This window comes from Lepisma saccharinum, chromosome 3 (genome assembly GCF_977018435.1).
Source record: "Lepisma saccharinum chromosome 3, izLepSacc3.1, whole genome shotgun sequence".
NCBI classification, from domain to species: domain Eukaryota; kingdom Metazoa; phylum Arthropoda; class Insecta; order Zygentoma; family Lepismatidae; genus Lepisma; species Lepisma saccharinum.
Window position 1 is genome coordinate 135,611,758 of NC_139231.1, and position 22,594 is coordinate 135,634,351.

The 22,594-nt window shown below is 36.8% G+C and overlaps 1 protein-coding gene across 2 annotated transcripts; it reads right to left on the reverse strand.

The window, feature by feature from the left end:
• Positions 1–291: 291 nt before the first annotated feature.
• Positions 292–22,352, reverse strand: LOC145986015 (DNA damage-regulated autophagy modulator protein 1-like). Of its 2 annotated transcripts, none has more exons than XM_083120186.1 (6): positions 22,060–22,352; positions 19,230–19,308; positions 16,796–16,917; positions 15,148–15,371; positions 12,225–12,363; positions 292–994 (listed from the first exon to the last, which is right to left on the reverse strand). In XM_083120186.1, the coding sequence occupies exons 1-6, from the start codon at positions 22,100–22,102 to the stop codon at positions 810–812; spliced, it is 792 nt and encodes a 263-aa protein (XP_082976312.1). In that variant the 5' UTR covers positions 22,103–22,352; the 3' UTR covers positions 292–809. The 2 variants fall into 2 exon arrangements, with proteins under 2 accessions (XP_082976312.1, XP_082976313.1); XM_083120187.1 differs by lacking the exon at positions 292–994 and adding an exon at positions 10,909–11,010.
• Between the last annotated feature and the right edge of the window lie 242 nt (positions 22,353–22,594).

A 22,594-nucleotide genomic window follows, 5' to 3' on the forward strand; every position in this document is an offset into this window, starting at 1 on the left:
TTTGTAAGTAATGTGCACAAACAGTTCACAACCTGTTTCCAAAACTCTGTTAATATTTTCTTTAGAGTCTAATATAATCTCAAATCTATTTCCTACACAGTGGCACCAACCAACTTTTGAAAAAACATAGGATGGACTGAACTCAGATCCATTTCATAATTTTAAGCAATAATATATGCCATAAGTAGGCTGTCCTAAAAATACCATTCTAGTTCCTTGGCCAGAAAATGTAGTCTTTTATTTATATATATAAAGAAGCGTTTCACACCATTTCTGAGGGGAATATATGCATTTTACGGTGGCTGTTTTTACCAATATTAGTCATTAAGCGCCTATTTCTAAGATTACTGCTTTTTGAGTTTCTAATTCGGGAAAATGAAAAACCGATCGATTTTAGTACTTACTTTGTATTTTATTTTGCCTATTTTGAGCGATTTTAGTGCCTATTGATCCGCGTCCTGCTTATAAACCCTTATCCTCCCTTACTTTCATAACAGCAATGTGATCATGGAAAGAGTAAACAATATAGGACAATGAAAAGTATCACATTAGAGACGTAAGAAAATATTATGAAATAATTTTGATAACATTCAGTGAGAAATTAAGTTGTGAGAAATCTTTAAATGCATACTGATGTAACATTTTGTTTTCTTAAGTGCGGGGACCCTATTTATAAAATTACAATACAATAACAGGCAAGTTATTGGGTGGGCTCCAGCCCCACGGGCACATATACGTTGGCGCCACTGCTCCAAGCTGCACGATATTCTCTTTGTTACAAGACAAATTCATTCTGATGTGCAATTAGCTTAAACCCTGCCATCAAGATCAGGAATATACAATGCAGGTTTCTCGAAGGACAGTCGCTTGAACTCTTTGGTGAACGAGAGAAGGTAGAGACAGAAAAGGATTCCCATCAGCCACTCAGTGGCTGTTCCAATGATGTGGAGTTCATATCCAGAGTCTTCCGGTTGCCATTTTTGCCGATCATCTCCTGAAAGGGAGGAAAACAGACATCAGAATTCGAATACCAACTTATTCTCAATTATCCACCAAATACTAAGTTAATGATTATCTCCTATCAGAAGTAAGGTTGGAAATAAGGAAAGACAAAGAAACAAGAATAATCAAAGATGAAAAACGTGGAAAAAGAGGAACAAGGAACAAATCCGGGAACTTTTCTAACGTTGGAAGCGGCTCCGGCGCCCACCCAGCGTCGAATGACATGGGTACCTGGGGGAAACCCTGGGGGGTAAAAGCGGTCAGGGGCGTGATGCTGATCACATCACCCCCACTCACGACCGGATCAAGAAAGAGTGGGGCGTTACCCCCACACCCCCTACACGCCTTCATGGCGTCGTGCTAAGCACAGGGGAGCACTTTACCTTTAAGTAGAGAAAGAGGGGGATAGTAACAAAGGAAAAAAGACAGATGCAAAAACAGAGAAAGGGATAGAGGAGGTAAAGAGGAGGAAAAGAGAATGAAGAAGAGAGAGAGAAAAGAAAATTGGAGGAAAATCTTACTACAAGGAACCAGAGCCAAGTTTGAGAGCAGGGGCACCTTATGGGCCCGTGGCGCTAACCTCGGGGTTGCCAAACGGGGGCGTCCCCTCGAGTAACGTCAAAACCTATTTGTTTTTAAAAGTGTTTGATTTGTTTAGGCAAAAATTAATTGAAGTTCCTGCTGCTTAACATAATAACTATAATGCAAAATCGTGTAGCAATTTAGGCTAAGAGATTAATGTTATTTTGATATTAATTAGGTATTAAATAAACACATAACTACAATAAACTTATTCTTCAACAGCAAGACTTAAGGTATTTAAAAAATCAGGCTTTTGTTTTTCTCGTTAAAATAGTAAATGGCCTTGTTTTAATTGAGAGGTAGTGGAACGTAGGGGGTGGCAGGGTAGGAATCCACTTCGCGCAGGTGAAAATTTTGTCTTGCCGCGGTGGCTCAGTCGGTAACGCGTCTGACTACCATGCTCAAGGTCCCGGGTTCGATCCCCGGCCGGTTCAAATCCGGGAACTTTTCTAACGGTGGAAGCGGCCCCGGCGCCCACCCAGCGTCGAATAACATGGGTACCTGGGGGAAACCCTGGGGGGTAAAGGCGGTCAGGGGCGTGATGCTGATCACATCACCCCCACTCACGACCGGATCAAGAAAGTGTGGGGCGTTACCCCCACACCCCCTATACGCCTTCATGGCGTGGTGCTATGCACAGGGGAACACTTTACCTTTTTTTCACTTTTGCCAGGCAGTATCCAAGGGGGTAGGAGGGCCTTAGGGGGCTCGAATCCTTCCAAAAGTTTTCGGATTACACTAGATAAAATGAGGTTTTTGGTTTTTTTTTCTTGTGAAATGAAACAATGTGACGAAAATTTAAGGAGAGTTATAATTATCGAGGCAAGACGGAGAATGTTCTGTAACCCTGTTATTGATAATAGCACGTATCCAATGTGGGGTACAGGTTGCTCGACCCCCCCCCCCCCCGCCGCCAGGAAATTTTTCAGTTTACACTAGACAAAATTAGGTTTTTGGCTTCTTGAATAATGCGACAATAATTTGAGATAAATAATTATCCAGGCAAAACGGAGAATGTTCTTAACCCTGTTATTGTTAATAGCACGTATCCAAGGTGGAGATTAGTGTACTGGAGGACGAGTTGCGTGACGTTGTGTATACGTGTTCACGAGTTGTTTGGTGAGTTTATGTGTGAGTGTGTAAAGGGAGAGTGAAAGTTATTTGAAGAAGAAGTTTATCAAATGAGAGTGTAAACAGTTTGGATTTTGGCTAAAGAATGAAGTGTGATAAGGGTGATATATGTTGTGGGAGTGTCTTTAGGCAGGGGAAATGGTACATTGAGAGCGCGTTGTTGATAATATTGCACGAAAACTTTTCTTGCGCTTTCGGTGTTGTCGGAGCACTATGTAAAGACTTGTCAGCATTTGGAAGCTGGAAACGTAGCGCCACACGTATGGCGATTCATTGTAATTGTTTAATCTCTGGAAAGCTCGAGGGGGGAACGTTCTTGAATAAGAGAAGGAGTCGCACTAACGAATCGTTTTATCTGCGGAACGTTCTAGAATATAATGAGGATATAAATACGCGGATTCAATTTTTCGATTGAATTGTACAACAGAATCGGTTAATGAGACTTCATTTCATACATTAGTAGAAGGGAAAATACTTTAGACCTAACAATAGACCCGTTAATTGACATTAATGGTTTTTTAATTCATTTTCGAGGGGTGACGCTAATGTTATTTAATCTAGCGCCACGTGTCGTGGGTGGAGGAGGAGATGAGTCATCGATGACTCATGCACACGTGTGAGTTTGAAATTAATGGTTTTCCATTAGTGCACAAAAGACACTATTATGTATTCCGTTTTTGACCTAAGCTAACACTATTGTTGTATATTATATATGCGTTTCTGCCGGATATGAGTCACAGATGATTTATACAGACGTTGGAGTTTGGAATTAATGGTTTTTCCATTAAGGTACAAAAGACACTATTGTGGAGTTCGTTTTCGGACTATTCTAACACTATTGTTGTATATTATATATGCGTTTCTGCCGGATATGAGTCATGGGTGCTTTAGGCACACGTGGGAACTTGGAATTAATGGTTTTTCCATTAATGTACAAACGCCATTTTGGCGTCGGTGGTGAGTCATATTTGGTATAATTAAGGATCCGAATTTACCCGTATTCAATCGGTGCCGACGCGTTCGATCGGAGGTAGAAGATATTATAACACATGTTCGCTTTAAAGGCGAAGAAATTGAACGATGTATCCTATATGAAAACGAAGTATGCGAGCAGAATCCATGTTATTAATATTAACCTGTTACGGAAGAACCTGTTATGTGGTTGCATTCATCGGCACCCCCAAACCGCGCGCGTTCATGGACACGTGAGGGGAAAAAAAGTTCTCTATTGTTACGGCCCCCATCGCTTGGTCTTCTTCCGAAGTTGAATGGAAGTCAAGTGTCGCCAAATTTTTACACACGAGTATTGATTTTCTTTGAGGTTCCAATTTTATTTGGTGGAAGTAATCTACGCGGTATTTCTGCCGCCTTTTGTAACATTGCAAAGACTATTTAACCTAAGGCGTAACGAATTTGGCTGAACTAGGAACATTCTGTTCCAGTATCTACAGGTTAAAGTGGATGCGATCCACTATTTGCTCTTATTTCTGGGTTGCGAACCACGGCCCATTTGATTATTGGGTTATAAACATCAGGATTCATGTAAAATTGACCAGATGTTTTTACTGTTAGAGACAATATTTCGCATTTTTTGTGTATTTTTACTCAGAAAACGCTATTTGAACGATTCAAGCAAGAGTTCGCATGGGAATTTAGACACACAAACTGTGTTTCTTCAACTTTAGCTGAAATTTAGGTTTATTTTTTACTCTAATATCACAATTTCTTCTATTCAGGCAACATTTTTTATTAAATTTTGGACTCACAAAGACATTTTTCAACTTTTAACTTGCTATTTTAAAAGTTTATTTCCATTTTTTTACTCTAATATCACAATTTGATCTATTCTTGCAGAAGTGTTTATTGCAATTTTGACTTGCAAAGATAATTTTTTCAACTTCTTTTATTATTTTTTCTATTTATTGCCTTTTGTATCTTATATTTTTAATTCTTAACTTTGAGTTTTGTTCTTTATTTAAAAAATTTCTCTAATCGCTAAGGAAGAAGTACTTTTAAGTAAAACTGTACCCACAAAGTTTATTATTACTATTATTATTAGTATTATTATTATTATTGTTGTTGTTTTTGTTTTGATGTAGTTGTTGAATCTTGTTGTTGTTGTTAGGGTTTATTGACTTCCACTACGCTATTTTTGGTTTGCTTCGTAGGAAAGTTTGTTTATTTTAGAGTTTCCTCGGTATTTTCTTACTGTTAGGGTAGGTAAAGTTTCCTAAATATATGAGTAGGGTTCCATATATTCTTGTTAAAAAAGGATAGTCCTGAAGTCAAACAACCTAACTCAGATAACAATCAGCAACAAGGATAAACAGAAACCAACATGGAATTCAGAAAGGGACATCAATAGCCACAGCCATAGCAAAAATAATAGATAGTCAAACAAGCTAACTCAGATATGAACCAGCAACATACCTCAGATATCTAGCAGCAACAAGGCATAGAATAGAGTAAAACAGGACATGCTTATGGAGAAACTCAACAACATAGGAATAAAAGGGACAGCCAACACAAATACGCTACATCATACATAGCCCCTGCGAATAGAAAATTAACAACATCAGCAGTAACTACTTATACCTGCTAGAACAACTAAGCGACTATAGTTAATCAGAAAAATACATATTTTCACGAACTAATTTACCTCTACGATAATAATACTGTACTAGCAGAATGCCAAGGCTTCAAAAGATAGCTCCCAGAACAAAGTACAACGTGGAGTATAGGGTCACATGCAAATGATTATTCAAAGGAGCTTCGTAGATCAATAAGACAGTAGCGATTATTCTAAGTACTGCAACTTGACAGAAAATAGGAAACCTACACAAGAACATCAACACAAAAAGGAAAGATACTTACTACCATTACAGCACCCACTCAATATCACAAAAGACCATGCAAAATATTCTACAACAATCTGCTTCATAACATAAAAACTGCTAAGTTCCCTACTGCAACTTGACCGAAAATAGGAAACCTACACGAGAACATCAACACAAGAAGGAAAGATACTTACTTCCGTTACAGCAGGCACTCAATATCACAAAAGACCATGCAAAATATTCTACAACAATCTGCTTCATAACATAAAAAACTGCTAAGTTCCCAAAAAGTATCCAATCAATGAAAGAAAACTGGTTGAAAAGGGAGAACTCTCTACAGTCTCACAGAATTATAGGAAAATAACAGCAAAACTTGGAAGCCTACACACTCAATAATGCTCAATATGCATACACTTCACATGCAATCCCCTGCAAAAGGCACATAGCAGCCTCTCATCTGAACTTGGACACCAAAAACACCACTTTGGGATTACTAATACTCATAAATACTACATTGCCTGCCCTTGTTTGAATAGCGTGGATGCAAACTTCATAGCAAAATATTGAAAAACGTCAGATGTATGTTCGTATAAGTGTGTAAATGTGTGTGTGTGTGTGTGTGTGTGTGTGTGTGTGTGTGTGTGTGTGACGTGCGTGTGTATAAAAGAGAATATATGTGCATTTACCAGAGTGTGGTCTTACATAATTGATAAAAACAGCAATATAGAACCTGATAGAATAGGAAATAGTAAAAAATAAGGTTTTTAACATGCCAAAGTAATTAGTTTAGTTTGTTAATTATAAGAAACATAAGTTAATTACAAGAAATATAAATGAAATGCGCTAAATAAGTACAATTGTTTGGTTTGAAGGTAGTGAATATATCGAATTTGTGCAAAAGTTTGCATTATAACCAGTGAATTAAACAACGTTTGCATTAGAATATCACAAAATAGCATACTTATTAGATTAATAACAAACTTTCTGATGCAGTAAAATATTGACTAGGGCTGAATGATTCAATTACTGTAAAATATTAGTCTCAGATTGAAGTAAATAAAGTGTAAACAATACCCTTTGTTTGTAAAATAGGATTGTTAATTCCTTTGATAGCAGAAATATAAAGTTGTACACATTAATTTGAGAGTTTTAGCAATATTTGTCCTGAAATGGATATAAATGTAACTTGTTAAGCGTGCCAAATACGAAATATTTAAAAAACAGTACAGTATAACCTCAATTTTGAAAGCTAACAGTACTCTAGTGTTTCTACATAGGCGTCTGTAGTGGTAAAATACATCCAGTCCTTAAGATTTTTGGCCATCCATTCATCCTCAGCGTCACGATTAGTCCCAAAAGCAAAAAAAGCGAAATCTTGTGGTTGTTATAATTTCTACTTTTCATGCAATCACATACACTATAGTACTAAGTTTAGTGAATTTTGGCGTCTTCCTGAATGGTCTGTTAAAGTTAGTAATCAATAAAAATATGCGTACATAGAAAAAATCCTGAAATAGTTGGATTCTCAAAAGTATGTACAATCAGTGTTCTTGCTACATTTAGCACCTAATAAAATATAAATTGAAGTCTAGTTAGTGTTGGGCTGTAAAATGTTTTGGTACATGTAGTTACTTGAAATAGCAAATATTGGCTGTGTAACTGGTAAAGCCCTCAAAAAAATCAACTTCGTTTCCTCGTAGTACTCCCTGAAAATGCTTCTTGCACGCTAATAAGGCTCTGGCGTGTGTTCCTATGCCTCCTACTAGCCTCTGTAAAATTCATATTGACCAGTGCTTAACCATTCAACATGCTGTAGAGCCTAAGCTTTAAGCTTCAGTCAGTGGAAATTTAGTTCTCAGGGACATATAGTGATTGTAGAATAAAAAAAGAAGCCTCAAATAATACAGCATAACAGATACAAATAACCCCTGGTGTTAATCAAACACTCAAAAAGTCAAGTAGTACTTGAAACGTACCCCGAATAAAAGACTATAAGGGTAAATAGCATGGTAAGAAAAGTTTGGCAGGTGGACTTAAGAGCCACGTAGTCATCTGCTAACATCGTCTTGTCCTGTGATTTGTCATTATATTGTTAAGTAGTTATATTTAAGGGATGAAAGAAACAATATTAATAAACATTCAGTTATAGTACTCTTGGTAAAGGGGTTTCAGTGCTTAGAGAGATAATAATTTTAGTTACAGTAAAAGTTTGGCCTCTTATAAGTGCAAAAAAAAAGTACAAATATTAAACATTTCATACAGTTTATCTAGAAAGCAAAAGCAAAAATACAATAACTGCGCAACATACTTAAAAAATAAGCAAGCCGTGATATTCTACTGCCCCATAATAAGTCTAAAATATACTCGAAAATACTCTGACATAAGGTTGACGGCTATCTGAGATCGAAATTTTCAAGCTTTCTCTCATGCATAAAGTGGCTCTAGGAATCACTAAGCCTCAATAAAAATGGAAACATGCAGTAAAAGCACTTGGAGAGTTGTTGTGATCACATCATATGAAAAACATGCAAGAACAAGAATATATGGAACCCTACTCATATATTTAGGAAACTTTACCTACCCTAACAGTAAGAAAATACCGAGGAAACTCTAAAATAAACAAACTTTCCTACGAAGCAAACCAAAAATAGCGTAGTGGAAGTCAATAAACCCTAACAACAACAACAAGATTCAACAACTACATCAAAACAAAAACAACAACAATAATAATAATAATACTAATAATAATAGTAATAATAAACTTTGTGGGTACAGTTTTACTTAAAAGTACTTCTTCCTTAGTGATTAGAGAAATTTTTTAAATAAAGAACAAAACTCAAAGTTAAGAATTAAAAATATAAGATACAAAAGGCAATAAATAGAAAAAATAATAAAAGAAGTTGAAAAAATTATCTTTGCAAGTCAAAATTGCAATAAACACTTCTGCAAGAATAGATCAAATTGTGATATTAGAGTAAAAAATGGAAATAAACTTTTAAAATAGCAAGTTAAAAGTTGAAAAATGTCTTTGTGAGTCCAAAATTTAATAAAAAATGTTGCCTGAATAGAAGAAATTGTGATATTAGAGTAAAAAATGGAAATAAACTTTTAAAATAACAAGTTAAAAGTTGAAAAATGTCTTTGTGAGTCCAAAATTTAATAAAAAATGTTGCCTGAATAGAAGAAATTGTGATATTAGAGTAAAAAATAAACCTAAATTTCAGCTAAAGTTGAAGAAACACAGTTTGTGTGTCTAAATTCCCATGCGAACTCTTGCTTGAATCGTTCAAATAGCGTTTTCTGAGTAAAAATACACAAAAAATGCGAAATATTGTCTCTAACAGTAAAAACATCTGGTCAATTTTACATGAATCCTGATGATTATAACCCAATAATCAAATGGGCCGTGGTTCGCAACCCAGAAATAAGAGCAAATAGTGGATCGCATCCACTTTAACCTGTAGATACTGGAACAGAATGTTCCTAGTTCAGCCAAATTCGTTACGCCTTAGGTTAAATAGTCTTTGCAATGTTACAAAAGGCGGCAGAAATACCGCGTAGATTACTTCCACCAAATAAAATTGGAACCTCAAAGAAAATCAATACTCGTGTGTAAAAATTTGGCGACACTTGACTTCCATTCAACTTCAGAAGAAGACCAAGCGAAGGGGGCCGTAACAATGGCGACCCTTTCTTCCCCCACGCGTGTCCATGAACGCGCGCGGTTTGGGGGTGCCGATGAATGCAACCACATAACAGGTTCTTCCGTAACAGGTTAATATTAATAACATGGATTCTGCTCGCATACTTCGTTTTCATATAGGATACATCGTTCAATTTCTTCGCCTTTAAAGCGAACATGTGTTATAATACCTTCTACCTCCGATCGAACGCGTCGGCACCAGTTGAATACGGGTAAATCCGGATCCTTAATTATACCAAATATGACTCACCACCGACGCCAAAATGGCGTTTGTACATTAATGGAAAAACCATTAATTCCAAGTTCCCACGTCTGTATAAAGCACCCATGACTCATATCCGGCAGAAACGCATATATAATATACAACAATAGTGTTAGAATAGTCCGAAAACGAACTCCACAATAGTGTCTTTTGTACCTTAATGGAAAAACCATTAATTCCAAACTCCAACGTCTGTATAAATCATCTGTGACTCATATCCGGCAGAAACGCATATATAATATACAACAATAGTGTTAGCTTAGGTCAAAAACGGAATACATAATAGTGTCTTTTGTGCACTAATGGAAAACCATTAATTTCAAACTCACACGTGTGCATGAGTCATCGATGACTCATCTCCTCCTCCACCCACGACACGTGGCGCTAGATTAAATAACAATAGCGTCACCCCTCGAAAATGAATAAAAAAGCCATTAATGTCAATTAACGGGTCTATTGTTAGGTCTAAAGTATTTTCCCTTCTACTTACATTCGATTAGTGATCAGTTAGTGTCCATTGCTAGCTTTATAAGATCTAGTGATTCGAAAGTGAAAAGAATTAAATAACGTAAAGTAACGAAGTCTACTACTAGTTCCAGTTCGGGTCCAATAACGACAGCAGCCTCAGTGGAGTGCTAGTTCAGGACGAGGGTCGAAGAGATCGAAGGTCTCTAAAGTGAATGTTTCAGCAGTACTGGGTATTGGAGCGGTTCATTAAAAAAGAAATAAGATGCACAGATCAACTGAAAATCAAAGTTTTGAGTGATGATTTAGATGTGCCCGGACCAAATTTCGTGTATGCAGTCCGAGAATTTCATGGCATAAAAAAATACTTTTGTTTAAGCCTACTTGGTTCGACACACACTCAAACACTTGACTACCATAAAAAGACAGCCGAAAATTGCATGAATGTCCAGAAGGTAAAGCAAGAAGATGTTGCATATGTAGACATTTTTGCGGAAATTGCAGGCTCTACCAGGACGCGAATCAGGGCTCTGGCATGCCGCGCCATTGCTCTACCAACTGAGCCACCCTTGACTTCGACTGATTTTTCGTTAAAATGTCTACATAGTACATTTCCTGTGTACGTCAAATCGTAAGATGTTGCCTGTTTAATTAACAAGCACAGAAAGTAAAGGAGAAAGAAGAAAACTGAGGGGCATTCCCACCAGTTGAGGATACATTTTTCTTCTGTGGTCAACACGAGCTGCCGATTCGAGGCGACGATGACAGTGGCAGGGAGATTTCACACCATGTCGCCTGAGGATTTCACAAGTCGAAAGTAAGTTTGTGCGGCCTTTTGTGTCGCTACGGGTACGGTGTGAAACGTTGCTGTTGATTGGCTCCTTCAAAACGACATGTATCGCATGTCCCTTCGATCTGATTTCTTCCTAAGTATTGAAGATCCAAGTCACAATGATGGAAAATGATGGCGTTGTTATAAGGTTAGATGCGAAGGCAGGCCACAACACCCTAAAGGATCATATCCAAACCTGCAGGAAGAACGCATCTTACTTGAGTCTCCAATACAAAATGATAAAAACTTCTGGCGAGTTGATTTAAAAAAATGTGTCCGAGGTAAAGAGTGGCGTTCCCAGGATTTTCAGAGGGGAGAGAGGGTTACACATATTATTTTGAATGGTCAGTCCTCATTTTGCCGCCTTTTCCTGTCTTTGACGGTTTTTTTTTTTTTTTTAAGATATACTGGGTCAAATGGAGTTATGCCCTCACCAACCCTCTCTTGGGCACGTAAATGAGTAAGCATTTGATCATACTGGGAGACGAAACAGATGTGTTGGGAACGGAAGGGTTTTCACTGTGCATTAATTGTTTCGCGACCCAGCTGTATTCGAGAAGACTTCCTTTGTTTCGTGCCGATATATGACAAGACTGCGGAAGCTGTGACAGACAATTTTGAACACTTGCGAGTGCTTTGGCCTGAATATGAACAATTTGGTGGGTTTCGGCTTTAACTGCAAACATGGGAGGAATAGACGCATTAGTGGTGTTCAGCATCGAATGTGAGAGGAATATTCGAGAACTATTTGCGTCCACTTCGGAGCCCACAGTTTGAATCTCGCGTTGTCGAATCGATTCTCCATCCCGTGCATGTGTAACAGCTTCGTAAAAACACTCAAATACAGGATAGATGTTTTGATGCTTGATGAGAAGAAATGGACAAACACACATACCGAGATGTTTCCGGTACACAATGTTAACAATGGTAAAAAACGTTCCGATTTCACGTTCTGAATAAAATGGAAGCCTTAAACACTGATGACGACTTAGGGGATAGTTGCGCCTCATTTTATTTGCCTCCACACTATGGCCTCTTCATGCTAAGCCTCGTCTACCAAGAGAAAGTAAACTTTCCTTGCACTGCCCCCTCCTCCCCCCCCGTTATGGAACCCAATTTGCACCACTGGCCTTAAACATACAATTGTGAGGTTCTAAATATATCCCTTAAAAAGATGTTCAGCCAGCTCCCCCCCAATCCGAAAGGAATTGCTGGATACGTGCCTGTCTTGAGCCACCCCTGTTTGAGAGTTAATCTAAGTATTCTCAGTTCGTGTGTTCCGCTCAAGAAAAATTATACATTTTTCGAAAATACATTATTTTCAGGAAAATCATTTCTCTCGCTTCGATTTATTATTTCTATCAGAAACCAAAGGTTTATACCTAATCAGACATGCACTATTCCACTTACCATCGAACTGCAACATCGAAATGAGCATTGATATTGCACATACAGGAAGAAGTATAGTGCACATCAAAGATAGCAACATTCTCATGTGGGCCATAAGCCGAGTGTTTACAATAGGACACAGCTTGTATGATATATATGTCTGAAAAGAGAAAAATCACGCATTTTTTAAAAACAAAATTAAATCATTTGCTGATTATATGTATGTAACAATAGACACGATTGGTTTATATTACTGGGGACCCTTATGACCTTATTTCTATCATTATGATGTAGGCTAATGTGTGTTTGTTTTTTTTAATTTTGATTTTGCAATATGGCGAACGAAGCACGATTGCTACTTCATGGCAACTTATAAAATGTCGTTCTCATGTATTCCTGGACATATACACGAAATTTATTTTCATCCTTGCTTAAAAGTGAGATAATTGTCCTGAACTATACGGCGAGAAAATAATTGAGGGTTGGAATAAATGATTGAACGATGAAGTAACTGTCTAAGCAAATTTGTTACATGTCAAATGTTACTTTAATGTGAAAATGCATCAGTGTTTTATGAGGAGATAAGAATGCATAGATATTTATATCTTGTTGATTGATTCAATTGGTGTCTTAAGTCCACTTTATGCACAGTAAGGCGAATTGGGACTGGACCTACAGTTCAAAAGTAGGATCCGAACCACTATGTGCCTCCGCCGGGTATCGAACCCAGGACCCCTTGATTACAAGGCGACAACGTTAACGCTACGCCATCGCGGAGGCCCATTTATTTATATCTTGTTCTTTAAATATTTCGTTGTATATATTTTTTATTGATAATGTATTATTTTGTGAGGAGACAGGAAGATAAGTATGACACTTTCACGTTAAAAGGGCATTGACTTTTGATAAATTTGATACATTATTTTCTATTACAAGATTGGATTACCTAATAAATAACAAGAGTAATCTCTTTTGAGATAACTTATCAACAAGATGTGAGATTTGCGTTGGAACCCCTGGGCACGCTGCATTCGATTCCCACAGGTAGAGGTGGTGAAAAGAGTGAAGAAGGAACAGTGAATGCGTGAGATCTAACATTAAAACAGCTTGATTGGTTTGATTTATTTACGTCGCATTTCTGACACCTTTGGTTCATCACGTTGATGAACGTGACTGGTGATAAAATGGAATTGATTCGATTGATTGATTTTGCTCCATTTTACTTCACTTTTGGTTCATTGCGAAGATCGGGATGAGTGATGATATGATCAAATTGATGGATGGACACTCACAAACGTCCATGCCCAAGCCGGGATTCGAACCCTGGATCTCTGGCGTCGTAGCGCGATGTGCTAACCACTCCACCACGGGAATTGATTAGAGAACAATCACAAACACACATGGACAGAACACAATTCAGATCCAAAGGTTTTACTGGCTGTGAGTACAGACGCCAGAGCCTCGTTAGTCAGGGTGTTAAAACAACTGAATTAGAGAAGCAACATCATGGGATTTCTGATCTTTTGAGGGAAGCAAGGAAGCTCACAAAATGCTTTTGCATGTCTATGAACTTATGGACCAATACGCCCTGATATTGAAAGGAACAGCACACAGCGAAGCAAACTTTTTGTCTATGAAAGTCCAGAGATTTCTCTAATAGTACAATCGGCGGCGTTGCCATTAGGAGGGGTAAGGTTGGGCTCTAGCTCATCGCAAGTCTACCTTCCTGCCCACCCAAATAACTACAATATAAACTTTCAAAAACATTTCTAGCACAGAGCAGAATAACGAGAGAATGTAAGAAATAGAAAGATCGAGACAGACAGAAATTAGAGAAAAGGTGATAGGGTGACAAAGGAGTGGAGAAAGGAAGATCAGAAACAGAAAAAAAAGAGGAAGACAAGTAACATTGAGGAACACAAGAATAAAGAAACGAGAGAAAGAAAGGAAGGTTAAGTAGCAGAGAAAGATAGAAAAGGAAATAGTGGAAGGGAATGATGGAGGAAAGAAATGTGAGGAACGCAGGAAGAAAGAACGGATAGGGAGCTGTTAAAGAAAGAAATAGAAAAAGAGAGGAGCAGAGAAGAACAGAAAAATAATAAAGTGAGGGAAAGAAAGAAAGAGTTGAAGTGAGGTGGGAACACAAGAAGAAAGAAAGACAGAGCAGAGAAGGAAATGAAAGAGAGGGAGAAAAATAATAGAAGAGAGAGAGAGATGAAATAAAGAAAGATTGAGAAACAAGGAAGGAGAGAAAGGTTGAGGAGTAGAGAAAGAAAGAAAAGAAGAGCAGGGTGAAAGAGAGATGGCAAAAGAAACATCTAGTAACCAGGAAAAAAGAAAGACAAAAGAAATGTGGATAGAAAGAGAAGGAAAAAAATAGAAAATAGAATCTTAGAAACGGTCACGACCGAAACATTCGAATCTGAAAAAAATTCCTCGATCCTTGAGCCACCAGAACAAAATTCTCTGGGGGTACCACTGGAACAATTCCCTACGCTTCTACCTCAAATTTCTAAAGCATCTGTTACTTTGCCACGCGTCCCCTCCAAGCCTATTCATCCTAATCGTCTTGCTTAACCTAAATATGCAGAGAAAAGCTAGGAACAATAAGAAAAAATATTGATTGTTTAATTGGTTAATTAATTGATTGCTTGTTTGACTGGTTGGTTGATGGATTAATTGATTGGTTGGTTGATTGATTGATTTAATTTATTTTACTTTGCTTTTCTGCCACTTTTGATTTATTACGAAGATGAGTGATAGTGATGATATGATGAAATTGAGGAAGTGACACTCACAAATAACACCCATGTCGAGGTCGGGATTCGAACCCGGGACGTCTGGTGTTGTAGCGCGATGTGTTAACCACTCATACAGAACGACAAGAAAAAATATTTTAATAAAAATCTAAATTGAGATATTCATTTGCAAGTTTCTCTCTCACCTGTGTCCAAAAATACAATATGCCAAATCCAAAACATCCTGCGGCACCTATCATATGAACAATTATGACATGAGTTTCCTGGAAGTTTCCCACAAGGCTCATTCCAGCTGACGAGATGACCCCAAACCAGACTCCAAAGTAATTGGCCACGCACAGGTACTTGGATGAATCACGGTCGTAGAAATACTCAACCTCCCTGTAGCGTGCGTACGCAAAGGCCAATACTGGAAGAAAGAAAATGTAGTTTATTAAAATCTTAAAATTGGCGTGGTGTCGTGGTAAAGACATCTCCAAGTGACAAACTTTGAAAGAAAACTCACAGAGGGGAATTAGGTACATTATATTCTATAGAGTTGTCAATATTTTATCATTATTTCTAGGGTATTCGTGAAAAGTCACAAACTGAGACTTTCCGTTACTGAATCACACTGAATCAATTAAAGAAAATATTATAAATATAATTTTGCACATGGGCATATATAAATATAAGCCCATGTATTTTAGGCATGTGCAAAGATTCTAAAAATTGATGATCCGACACCTACGCTATACCAGTCTATAACGTTAGCTATTGGAAGCATAGACATAAAAAAAATTCTGCTATAAATTGCATTTTTACTTGGGTGCTTTTACCCGAACGGCCTAGATTTGTAAAAACGTGCAAGTTGGCAGGCTTGTAATTTTTATCTGATTTATTAATTTAACCATTGTAGACGACATGATGAATTTTGAGCCAACACATTTGGTAATGGTGACGTGGTGGCCAAAATACGTAACTTTCCAGTGAATTGAACTATTTTAGTTTTTCTATCTTAAGTTCCTTTCTAAAAACAAAAGTTACACTTACAGATAAATTTCACAATTTTGTACTTTATCCTTTGAATTATAAACAGTCTCTTATGGGACAACCAAGACTACTTCAATGCTGTATTACATTTTCTGGTCGCGTTAAACCTTGCACAACACTTCCAATTTTACGTTAAAACTGAAAAAGTAAGTTGTATATTATCGATGGATAGCTACATGGAAAACAATAAAATGTATGCAAATAAATTCCTAGGGAACGCTATGAATTACAGCAGCAACTATCTTTTTCTTATTTCTGGGATCAAGTATATATTTTGAGAGTTTAGAACAATAATATTCTAACTGATACATAACAGAATGATTCATGATAGAAATTTTATAACTCGTCATAAGACTTGATTTCAAGGACATAAAAAATAATTATCTAGGAAGTTAGACTTTATCAAAAATAAGGTGATCTGCTTTTGTGTTATTATTGAAACAAACCTTTAGAATATACTGAGTAGAATCAAAATTGATAAAGAAAATAGGCTATGTCCGAATTGGTATCGATGCTTGGCCTATTTACATAAAAGTAATAACTAATATATTATTGTAGCTTAACGAAACCTATCCTAAAAAAAAGTCTATTAAACTACGTATAATAGGGCTATTCATTCGAAAGAAGATTCGGAATTCTAGTGCATCTCAATATTTTAACACGTTATGGAATAAGTATAATAATTTCCTGCTCAAAAGAAAATTGCCTCCCTCCGCATAAATACACTACCTACAGTAAAAAGCAAAGTTTCAGCATACTATCTTCGTAACAAATTATAACCTGAATGATGCAAGTACTTACTTAATATAGTTTCCACGGACAAAACTTGTCCGAAAACGCAGCTCTCTGGGGGGAAAGTTCCAGTGTCACTAATGTATGGAAAATCTGGCTCTACGTGGCCCTGTAAAACTGACATCAAGTATCTATGGCGAGGAGAGAAAAAGGTTACTCAAACGTCTTTCAAATTGATGGTTTTATATAAATTTTCATAAATGTATGCATGAAAATTAATTTTCATAAATACATATGTTGTCCAATTTTATCTTCAGTATAAAATCGAATTTGAAAATCAGTAACATCAAATTAATACAATACAATATTTTTCAAAATGTGTATTTGTTCATTGTTATTAATTACACTTAGTTGATTGTTTACCATAATAAGCATCTGGTACTGTTTTGTATACTAGAGTAATGCATTGGACCAATTTTGCTCGAAAATACTCGTTCGAGTCTTCCACGCTCGAGCGCCATACGCTCGAGTGTATAGAAAAAAAAGGTAAAAGGTAAAGGTAAAGTGTTCCCCTGTGCATAGCACCACGCCATGAAGGCGTATAGGGGGTGTGGGGGTAACGCCCCACACTTTCTTGATCCGGTCGTGAGTGGGGGTGATGTGATCAGCATCACGCCCCTGACCGCCTTTACCCCCCAGGGTTTCCCCCAGGTACCCATGTTATTCGACGCTGTTTAGAATCAAATATAATTTCAATGTGACATCATCATCATATGATGATCGTAAAAATATGTAAAACTAAACTATATATTTTAACATGGAGATGATGACTATTTTCACTTAAGTTCCAATTTCACTGTGTATTTCATTACACGATCCATACTTGAGAGGGTCCACTATTACAGACAAATTACGGTTATAGGAACTTGTATTACTAGTTTCCGAGCGTATACCGATTATTTTGTCTGTTCAAGCGTTATTCGCTCGAGCGAAGAAGTTCTCAATTCCATGCGCTATCTAGCATTGTCCGTGCGAACTATTTGCCGCTCGAGCGAAAAACGCTCATTGCAGAACTCTATTGTTTACACTGAAATATATGTGAAATATTATTACTAACATTTTTGGTTCAAACTTTCCACTTCAATACACTGAATCCAATGATCTTGAATTCTAATTCATACTGAACTACTGTTAACACATCATGTGAACATGTACAGTAGGATGCGTAAGTATTACCAATCAAATTGTCCATGATCTTGTTTATTGCCTTTTATTTTTTTACGCAATGAATTCAAGAATTGAAACAAGACGCTTGAAATACTGTTGACGTTTACGGTGTCGAGTTTCTCCCAACGTAGAGTTGTAGAGAAACGGCACGGTATGTCAGAGACCCTGGTTCGAGTCATAGTTGAGCCTGCACTTTATCGCTGGAATTTCTACATAATGCATCTGCTGATTGTGCCAAAATGTAAATAAAGCGCGAAGATAAGATTCTGTTAATATTTTTCGATTTAAAAAGGGCTACTCTAAGGATTTTACTATTTTAATATTGCCTCAAAATTTAATACGTTTTCCCCGCAATTGACGCATCGCTTGCAGATCGCCCTGACAAGTATAATAATTTGTAACTGCCCTGCCACACCACACATACTATAGTCTCCTCTATTTTCACTTGCTTACTTATCTTTAATATGTTAATCTTATAAATCACGTGTCAATACTCCTCTGCATGATAAATAGCAACTGCTGGTGGTGGTGTCCACACTAAACCCAAAGTTGTTTAAAATAAAGATGGAATAGGAGGCTTGTAATAGTAATAACAACAGTGTAATAGAAATTACTTTACATGTTCTTGCAACTTTGTTACAAACTTCTGCTATGTACTGCTTGAGCTGTAAGGGCTGACCTTCGGTGAAGACACCCATATGTGAATTTTTCTTCCCCGGGCGCAGTGTTGCAGGCTAACGAGGCTCCGGTGTACGGACTCACAGCTACTATAACCCTGTGTGGAGGTTTGTTTTGAGTTATCCTTGGTCATTTGTGATTGTCCCTTCATCTCATGTTATCATCATTCATCCTCATAGTTGCGTCTTGCCAAAATTGGCAGAAAATCGACGTAAAACTAAATCAACAAACAATAATATACTGCTTCTCTCTAATTACTGCTATTGCCAGAAAAGAATAGCAGTATTTGCAAGTCAAAACTACTTGTTATACTTTCGTATACGATTAATATCAACTAGGATCGAATAGATGTTAGTGCAACACTTTTTATAGACACACACGCCAAAATCATTCACATAATTAAAGTATGGCTTATGCCTTGTGCTAACATGATTTATATGAATTAAAATTTACTTCACAGTTACTTTATTTCATTGGCTTTTCTGGTGTATGTTTGTTTCTTACACAACATTTCAAGATTTTAAAATTACCTTCATCAATTAAATAATAACGAAGATGCTATGTCGTTAATAAAGATATAATTAAAAAACAAACTTACGTGGCAATGAAACCAATAGGCATGAGAATTGACGCGAAGAGTGGTAGAAGATACACATAATTATACGTGGACTTCCTTCCTAGATGGAGCCAAAGAGATAATAAAATGTCAGTGCGATCCAGAATTACGTGAAACAATCTTTGCGATATACAGGGTATACACAAAAGAATGGTGCGGTTTCAAACGTTAATTAAAAAAAAATAATATTTATCACCTTACACGGGTACAACATACATCATCTGCATCGGCAACTATCCAAGTTTCTTATGCGTTATCAGCAGTTCGATTCTCATGATTACTGGGAAGCCTTCGGGGCAAATTTCCAAAATGGCGTCGCAGCAGCAGACGTTTTGAGGTGTCCAGGTGAGGTACAACTGGGTGCAGTCCTCTCCACTCTCCCCCATTTTCACAGGAACGTAAGAGTGCTTCTCAATGGTGTTCTTCTACAGCACTGGATCGGACGTGTTGCAAATGGAGACAACCTTCTCCTTGGCCACCTGGTTAGCCGGATCTTACACCATGTGATTGCATTCTTTGGGAGGTTGTTAAAAGCAGCGTTTGCCCATGTCCTGTGTCCATTCATGAACTTCGTGATCGGGTAACTCATGCACTGCAGGCCATTACAGCAGACAGGATACAGTAAGCCTGGGATGAGTTTAACTAACTCTCTTTTAGAAGTGTGTCGTGTGACCCCCAGGGTACACTCCTTGCTTGAAGGATTGTAATTAACGCACAAGAAACTTGGACAGTTGCCGCTGGTGACGGTGTATGTTGTGCCCGTGTAAGGTGAGAAATACTGTATTGTCAAACTTAGTTTGTAAAGTATTACGCATTCCATTTTTTGAATTATTCTAAAAAAAAAGACCTTTTAAAATAATAATAGCGGTACCGCACATCTAAAGTAAATCAACGATCCTCAACATATGGGACTTGTTATTTACGAAACCGAATGAAAAATTGACCTAACTACTACTGTTGCTATACAACACTAAATATAAAGATGGTAAGATGGTATCGAGATGAGACAAGACTATACTTGACATAGTCTCCGTCTCGTCTCCAGTTATTAATACCTGTCTCGTTCACGGTCTCGTATCGATATAATGAACTTCGTCTCGATTTCGTTTTGGAAATTTCCTCAGTGTTCTTTGACAAAGAAAAAAATGCTATTATGAAGTATGTGGATCATATTGGTTTATATGACTTAAGGTACAAAGTGTCAAATAAATGAAAAAAGAAAAAGTTCATTAAAAGTGGTCAGCTTACGGACTCGCCATTCTGATTTGACATGAGCATGGGGCGTTCTTTGTGAATGTTCTTTCTTTAATTTTATCTAGTTTTCATTTTCATCGTCGCGATTAGTAAAAGTTGCAGAAATGTGGCGTATAGCAACATAAAACAAATACATTGTACATTTCTTTTCTAGCGATTGCTTATGTTAATCGTGATTTAAGTCCAAACCCAACAAGTTCATTACAAAAATATATATACTTTTTTGGCCTTTTTTTTAAAAAAAAAAATGAATGGATTCAAGAAAATAAGCATAACCCATATTTTAATCAAACAGTTCAAATTCGAAACGAGAGTCAAAAATATAGGTCAAAGTCGATAACGTAACCTTGTAATCAAGGGGTCCCGGAGGCACATGGTGGTTCGCATCCCACTTTAAATTGTAGTTCGGTTTAGCCACTCTATGCATAAAGTGGACTTAAAAACAATATCAAATTTAAGCTCAAGTGTGAAGAAAAACCTCCCAATTTGGAGTCGAGTGTATCCCATTTGGTTATCACAATACAAATTTAAAATGGATTATCGTTGAAACGAGTCTAAATTCGAGCGGTTTAGAAGTTAATCTAATGTCAAAACCTAGGCTGGTCTCAAAGTTGAATGTCCTCCCCTCCCCCACCACTGGCGTACGCAGGATTTTTTCTGGAGGGGCTGGAATCAGAAAGGTGGTTAGTACATAGCTTCGTTTATTTGTGGGGGTGTTGAGATAAGGTAATCGAGGATCACTTTAAAGGGGGAATGCATTTACAGATTTTGAATTTTTAAAAATTCATAACGAATTTTCATTTGAGAATTTTGATTTTTTCAAAATTTCGGGAGGGGCTGTAGTTCCATCAGTCCCCCTCTGCATGCCAGTGCCCCCCCCCCCAATTTCCAAAAGAAAGGTTGGAGGTTTTTAATCTTTTGTATGTTTAAGTACACCCTGTAGAGTTGCGTTTTTGTTGTATAGAAATAAATATGTTTTACTTTTACTTTTATTCCAGAAAGAATGAGAAAAACAAATTTCAAGTGCCATTTTTTTTGGATTAGAAGTTTATTTCAGTTATTAGGCTTTATTGCTTCCTCATTTTATGTCTATGTTTACACTTACAACCATATGTAGAAATAATTGCAAAAATATAATCCTTTAATCAAAAGAATTTGACACCTTGATATACACCAGTTATCCAAAGATACTGTACTGAGCCACCCACCATTTTCGTAATGTGAGGAGATTAATAATATTAGCAGTTAATACAAACAACTTAAGACTAAAAATTAAGGTTTCTGTCTCTGGTGCAGAGCAGTGTCTGCCATTTAAATATTTGGTTGATTACTTTGACTTAATTGTAATTGATTTCTTTTTCTTCGTTTTCATTTGGGTTCTTCTGTGCTCACATTTGCTGATTTAAAGTACAAATGTATATATATATATATATATATATATATATATATATATATATATATATTTGAAAACTTATAAGAAATACTAAAAAAAATGGGTACTAAATTAATGCTTTTTCTGGTATATATCCCAGCAACACAATGTATCATTTAGACTTACCGTTTGATATCTTGATTAGATAAATTATAAATCCCATTTTCATCCTGGCGTTGCACTTAAGCCTTCAAATCTTTCTCGAATAAAATGCTTTTGCATGCTATTCGTGTTCACTTAGGTAACATTCAATCTTCTTAACATAAACTATGGTTCAAAGGAGTTGCACTTTAGGTACTTCTTTCTAAATTATAACTTGCATTCATTTGTGAGCGCATCATGGAAACTAATCAAGGACGAGAGTTACATATACATTTGTTATGTAAGAAGTTTTCACACTTGCACTGTTGTTCACTTCACTGAACCTACACACAAAAAAATTATATCTCAACCACAACCAATCAAGAAAACTATTCTTTATCTAGTAGATATTCAGATAAACACTTAGTAAAACCGGTTTGGCGTTATCTATAATGCTAAGTTGCATTGCCATGAATTTTTGTATAAGCTGGTAATCACTGATCAAGATTAGAACTTTATCTGACATCAGTGGGATATGTTATCCCTCATAAGAAAAGTACATGCCTACAGATAAAGAAGC